This window comes from Halyomorpha halys, unplaced genomic scaffold (assembly GCF_000696795.3).
Source record: "Halyomorpha halys isolate HHAL.00 unplaced genomic scaffold, Hhal_1.1 Scaffold5.1, whole genome shotgun sequence".
Classification (NCBI taxonomy): Eukaryota; Metazoa; Arthropoda; class Insecta; order Hemiptera; family Pentatomidae; genus Halyomorpha; species Halyomorpha halys.
The window spans coordinates 631,507-638,667 of record NW_027106871.1 but is presented as its reverse complement, the minus strand read 5'-3'; the positions used below and the strand labels follow the sequence as shown (position 1 = coordinate 638,667).

The 7,161-nt window shown below is 32.1% G+C and overlaps 1 protein-coding gene across 1 annotated transcript in view; it reads left to right on the top strand.

The window, feature by feature from the left end:
• LOC106692403 (uncharacterized) overlaps nt 1-7,161 on the top strand; it is a 20,578-nt gene that overhangs the window by 8,978 nt on the left and 4,439 nt on the right. The window contains exons 3-6 of the mRNA XM_024361245.2: nt 2,675-2,809; nt 4,404-4,506; nt 5,688-5,812; nt 6,844-7,026. Coding sequence (XP_024217013.1) covers nt 2,675-2,809; nt 4,404-4,506; nt 5,688-5,812; nt 6,844-7,026 — 546 coding nt within the window. The remainder of the gene's footprint in view (nt 1-2,674; nt 2,810-4,403; nt 4,507-5,687; nt 5,813-6,843; nt 7,027-7,161) is intronic.

Sequence of the window (7,161 nt, the reverse complement as noted above, 5' to 3'; positions counted from 1 at the left end):
ATAAAATAATTATAAATAAAAATATAATTTTAAATAAATGGTAAAAGTAGAGAAACTGATGGTTTTTTTGAAAGGTACAAAATACTATAACAGAATATAGTGAATGTAATTTGATCTACCAATGATCCTTAGGGATGGAGGTGGAATAAATAAATTTAAAAAAAATTAAATAAATAAAATATAATTTTATAAAATCAGCAAAGAACTTTGTTTGTAAGGAATTTCAAAGAAAGCACACAGCAGTAACTAATATATTGAAATCTAAAGTTATCTCGATAAAATAAGATGGTTAAATAAAGGTCTCCCTCTAAAAAGCTTATATAGTGCAAAATTTAACAAAACAATTTTTCAGCAAAAAAAGCTTCTTTCTGAACTAATCTGACTGGTCAGAATGAAGATAGCAGTGAATAGTTCCTCGATCCTTTAAGAGTTTGAGTTCAACTGTTTCAGATAAATAAGAACTTCTACAAATTAATGTTAACATAAAAGTTCAACAACAACGTTATTGAAAGACCATTCTAAAGAACTTACACCAAATGTACATTTTTAAAGTTCCCTTAATATAAGTTCCCACAATTTTATAAATTATCTGTTTATAAAAATCCTACCACAACATTTTAAGTGTTCTCATACATCAGTTTTCCTGTTTGTTCGAAGGTTGTTCGCCTATCGATTTATTTTCACTTTTCGGATTTACTGCCTATCAGTGTCACTTTATATGTTTCAGAAGGTATAGAAAATGAAAATGCTGTCGGATTTAACGTAATTTACCCGAATATCGATTTATTTTAATTTTTCGCATTTCTAACAGGTTCATTATACGTTTTTAGAAGTTCAGAGAATGGAATTACATCAATTATAAGATTGCGCACACGCATTTCGATTTATTTATACAATTTCAATCAGATAGCTTTCCTCTAACTTCTAAATTTATTCAATTATCGTCATTCAGCAGGAGATAGTTGTATCTATATAAAAAGGAATGATCGAATCTTTGTCCACAATATACTTTTGAATTACAGAACCGATTAACGTGCAGTTTTTTTCAAAATGTTCTCTTTCGCCATGGGAAGGTTTAAAGATGAAATCCCCAGAATTTTCGGGTAGAAAAAATGTTAAGAAGAAAATTAAGCGTTTTTGTTTTGTAGCTCAGAAAGTATGCTTCTTTTTCATTGTTATTATACACCCATCGATTCGTCTCTTTCCGAGGTATAAGAAAAAAACATTACTGATTCTATTAAGCTATATTATATCTATGAAAAATAATAAAATAATAAATGGCTCGGGGTATGGTAGGTCAACAAATTTTAGTTAGAAAAAAGCATTTCATAATCGTTTTAAGTATCGTCTCAAAGAACCAAATACCATTTTTCAAAGAAATTAAAAATCATAATCACCTCGATTTATTCGAATTTGTTTTCTTCCAGTGATTATTGTTCATATAATCGTTCATAATTCCTCTTCGTTTTATCCTATTCCTACCTTAATAGAACCGTTGGAAAGCTTAATGTCTGCTCTTCCAGCCTGCATCAACTAAACGTAGATTTAATCACATTCAAATTATTGTATACATTCTCAGCTTACTTTTATACCAACTTATAAGGCACGCAATGATTCTGAGCAGGCTCAGTAATTCATAAGCATACCCAACAAATAGTTCTATCTATTTCAATGTATTTTTCGTAATGTCATTTTTATAAATTAATCTAAATTTACAATTTTAGCACCCATCTAAAGTGATCCATTCACTTTCATACGGGTTAGTATACCACTTCTATGAGTTCATACAACTATTAAAGTGTATGGATATGCATGAGTCGGTGTGGATTGAGTATAGATATACAACAGCATCTAGTCTTTCGATCCTGTGCAGATACATCAGACTTAAAAGTGAATAAGCCACATAATACGTTAAACTACGAGGATGGTTTGAAAAGTTCTCGGAAAGTACAAGAAAGAAGTGTCTCTCCTCGGTGGAACTGCTTTTATTTTTCAACATAGTCTCCCTGTAGACTAATGCATTTGATACAGCGATGTTCCAATGCCTTGATCCCATCTCGAAAATGAGATACCTCCAGGTCTGCAAAACACCTCTCCAATTCGGCTGCCAATTCTTCCGTTGTAGGAAATCTCTGTCCACTTAGGAATATTTTCAGCTTGGGGAAAAGATGAAAGTCTGATGGTGCCAAATCAGTTGAATAAGGTGGATGTGGCAACAATTTGTACCTTAGTTCATGAAGTTTTGCCATGGCAATAGCATTTGTGTGCGGGGGGAGGGCGTTGTCCTGATGAAAGATTACTTTTTTCCTGGCCAAACCAGGCCTTTTTTTCGCGTATCTTTTCCTGTAGTTCGTTTAGGAGGTTTACGTAGTTTTTTATTGTCACTACGCATAAAACAACAACAAACAGTCGTTACTACCACTCATGCCACAAAGGTTCACAAAGTTCACTCGCAAAGGATGTGTGATTATTGCGCAGGGACCTCGCTGCTCTAGCACTAACATCTAGCGATGATTCCGGACTTTTCAAACCACCCTCGTAAATTGCTTTTTTTTTTTTATCATTACTTTGGAATGGAAGAAGAATGGAAAGAATATACGAAAAAATATAAAAGTTATTATTAATTTAAACTTATTAAAATGATTATGCAACGCACCGCAAATTTCTTTTTCAGATTTGTTGTACGACGATGTGAAAAACTACTCAGGCCCCACTTGCCTCGTCTTCGACTGCCCTGAGTTTGACGTCCAATTATCGTTTGATATGGACACGATTTTCGATTATTATACTGCGTACGCAAGACCGATGCGTAAGTTAATACCAATCTCTATCTACAAGTACGAGTCATAATGTTTATAAGAATATGAATTTATAAGAAAGAATAAAATTATAATATGTTTACTTCTATAAAAAATATAAATGTTACCAGTCCATTGTGTTACCATCCTGGTAACACTACCTTCATGATAGAGGTTCCTGATACTGCCAGTATATTTATGAATACATAAGTTTAAAGAACAGAACAACAAGCCCTTTACTGAAATTATTCTTGAAAGCTTTACAGAACTAGGTTCAGTGCTGTCATACAACTAGTTTGTTTAATGGTTTATAAGTTACGGCCTGAGGCTTAACTGGTGGGCAAGTGGGTCTAGTGGTCCTTTTTGCGGCTACCTTGAAGTTGACGCAACGGACTAACCAAGATTGATTTCTCGGGACCACCGAGAAATAAATATTAAGTGTCCCAGGTGGGAATCGAACCCAAGACGTTTTGAACTGTGCCCGCACGACCGTAATGTCCCTTCAATCTTTTCTTAGGATACCTATACAGGGAACTCTAATTCGAACGATTCCATAATCTGAACCACCCCTTGAAAAAAAAAATGGAGATTTAATTTTATGTATGTAGTACTTATATACATTGAATAAAACCATATTATGAATGCCTTACGTACTGGGCAGAAGTAATCCAGTTAAAAATACCAACTGTTTTTATTTAAAATAAAATCAAAGCTATACATTGAAATTACAGAGTATATTTATTTTCTCAATTTCTTTATCAGTAGATATAATTAACTTTTTCATTAAAATAATCTTTAGTGCATTCAAGCATATTTAATGTACGTAGGTTCTCGTTTGAATTTTTGTTCTCGTTTGAATTTTCAGACTTTATTGATTTCTAGCTCCTAACAAACAAAATGTTTAGGTTATTTCATAAGAAAATAGTTTATAAAAAAGTTTCTAAACAATGATTAATTATTGTAAAATTTTTTTTTTTGTAAACACATTCATAATTTTTATTTTCAAATTGATTTGTTATTTATGAAGTGACCTTTATTTCCCGTTCGGTAATCCGAAATTTTCGCAAGCAGAGACCCCTTTGTTTTTAATTAGTCCGGATTAGAGAGAGTCCACTGTATTTTTTTCTGAACTTTCAGAAATCTTTCGAGTTTACTCTAGAACGATTTGTTATTTTCTTATTTTATGTTGTAAAGATTTTTTTCGGATTTGCGAGGTGTCAGCACTTAAGGGACGACAATATAAAAATTTAATATAAATATTAATTAATAATATTAATAAAATAGCAATAAAAATTTAAAGCAACTAGCCTACCTAGAATGATTGAACAAGGAATTATTTAAACTCAAGGCAATAATATAAAACAATGGTGATGGGTTTGATTAAACATCCATTTATAATTGTTCACCATAAAGTTATACTTCCTATCTATTTTAATTATTATCAAATACCTGAAATTGGTTTTATTTTATGTTAAAATTTTACAAATTTAATTCCTTAGATTTTCTTCATTTTGGTAAAAAAATAGTAATATGTATAATAATAATATTAAAAATTGAAAAATTATTAATATCTATGCTATAAAATCAAATACGTCTTTCTTACAGCAACCATCAATCAAACATGCTTACCACGGATCGGCGTTTATCTAGTGCACAGAGAAAGGAAGAACTTCACCGAAGCACGAGATACATGTGAATCAGAAGATGGGTTTGTTTCTCATATCAAATTTGAAAATATTTTATTGGCAAAATTTGGGTATGAGTTGAAAATTTGTACATGGTTGTTATAATTTTTTTTTTTTTTATACAACTATTTAACTTAAATAGTAATTACAAGACACTAACATACATTCAAAGTTCATTCCTTTATTGAAGAGAAACTTCTTTTTGTCGCGGTAGTACAAATTGGCCTGAACATACGAAAAGTTAAACTATTCTGCTTTTTAATAAATAATACAGTATAAAATGTTTATAAAAAGAAATAAATAAAAGAGTTGTTTCATTTAATTAAAAGAGATTTCCCTCAATCCAATATCATTTCATAATCCTGAAATAATAAAACCGTTAACAAACACTAGAACCTAAGAAGTTTCACTCCTAAACAACGAAAGTCTCACGCATATTTTTATGATAGATGAGTCTGATTCGAATAAAACAGTTTTTTTTTTTTTTCAAATCGTAATGACATTTTACCAATCAGGGAATTACAAAAAAAAAGAGAAAAAATAAATCATAATTTCAGGTCGCGGCGCATGGACTATAAAGTTTAATCTGTTACTCAGATAATTGTCAACATTATCCAACTTCTAATATTTAATAGTCTACATTTACCACAACACCCCGAATGTGCACTCCTGAACCTCCGTTTTGCTCAGATGAATACGGGGCGACCGGTCCAGCACATTTTGGGCCGAAGGTTGTCGGTACATCAAAGTGAGGGCGTGCTCAAGGAGTACCGGCTTTGTAGCGGGATTGGTCCGTACCAACTGTACTCTCTGCTCTCCTGTTATTCCTAAATAAAAAAATAATAATGAAAATCAATTTTTATAACATACATTCTCTTCATAAAACTTAATTACAAATACGATTGAGGAATCTAATTAAATAGGCAAGAGTCAAGTAAGATCTAATATGAGATACAAAAATTTGCAATGCTTTTGTCTTTTGTAAGATCCTCGTAGAAACAAAATATAGATTCAATACGACATAATTTCTACTTAGGTATTATAAAGAATCTTTCTTAAAAAGCTAAGTACTAAACGAAAACGATATAAACTTGTTCTACTGAAGAGTAAGTTGAGAGATGATTAAAAGATACTTTGGTATAACATTTACTTAATTTTTATTTTCAACAATCGTTTTGTAGAAAATCTGTAATTTTGATTCTAGGTACCTTGCTGACATCAGTAACGCCCCCAAAACTGTTCAATTAGCGTCCGCACTGGCTAAAGAGCACATCAGGAAGGCATTTGTTGGTCTATCCCAAGAGGAAGGATATTTTATAACCTCACAGGGTATTTAAATAACAAATTTATTATTAACAAAAGGAATAATAAAAGTCTGGTAATAAAAATCTAAAAAAGTTTCCCATAAAGCAACGCATTCTTCAGCGCTTACTGTCTCCCTTTAATTTATTGTTAATTGGAACAACGGGATTTCGATATAGAATCCCAAAAGGGATTTCGTAAATTTTTATTGTAATTTATAAAATTATTAATACTTTATTTTTAATATTTATTACCAGTAATTACCAGACCGCTCAGTTCATAAAGTTGTGGCTCCGATTCCCTCCTAGGGCAGTAAATATTTATTTTTCGGTGGTCCTGAAAAATTAATCTTTTTACGCTCCTACCTTGGTTCGTACGCAGCGGAAATTTCAAAGTAGCAGTCAGGGGTTGGTAAAAAGGACCAGGAGGCCCACCTCCCTGACCAGTCCCCCCCCCCCACTAAATACCAATACCAATATAATACTTATTATTAAAACTTTCAGATTAATATAGTCAAAATCCAGGATTATTTACACTCCTTTTTCTCGCAAAATCCCCCCAAAAAAGTAGCGTATTAACGATGTAAGTAACGTATTAGTTTCAATTTTTAAAAAATGCAGTCTTTCCTTGTTAAAGATTAGGACCCGTGGTGGCCAACAATTCTGCATAAATCTAGGTTAGTCTTACCTAATATGAGTGATATATAACATAAGGAATAATGAGTGTGAGGTTAAAAATTAAAAATTTTTTTAGTATGTCCTGTGTTGTGGAGTTTCATCCAATTACATAACTATTTATTAACAAAAACACACTTCGATGTCATATACAAATTTCAATCTATAAATTGATTTGTAACAAGCTTATTATGCAGCGTCTTTATATGTCTGTATATGTGTATAAATATATATATACATATTTTTTATGAATAACAAAAAAATACACAATGCATAAAATTGATGAATGGAAACCTACATGAATACATTGAAATATTAAAATAGTATTAGATGTCCCATAACTTGAAAGTGTAAAATTCAATCTAATCTTCCTCCTCGATCTAGATATGCCCCTCGACTGCCTCAGGTACCGCGCTTGGGCCCCAGGTGAGCCCAAGGACAACCGAGAATGTGCGACCCTCAGCTCCAAAGGATATTGGTACACCAAAGACTGCTCCAAGAGAATGCCCTTCATCTGTGAGCTCCAGCCTTCAGGACCTCTTCGCCCGTGCGCCCATCTCTCCTGGAGTAAGCAAGATCTGATTAACAGCTACCTAAAGTGTAGCCGGTAAAAGTACAACTAATGCCTACAGGCAATGTAAACAAATTTCTATCGATATACACTTATGAAAAACAGTTAGAAGACGATGGTAAAAAATTTAC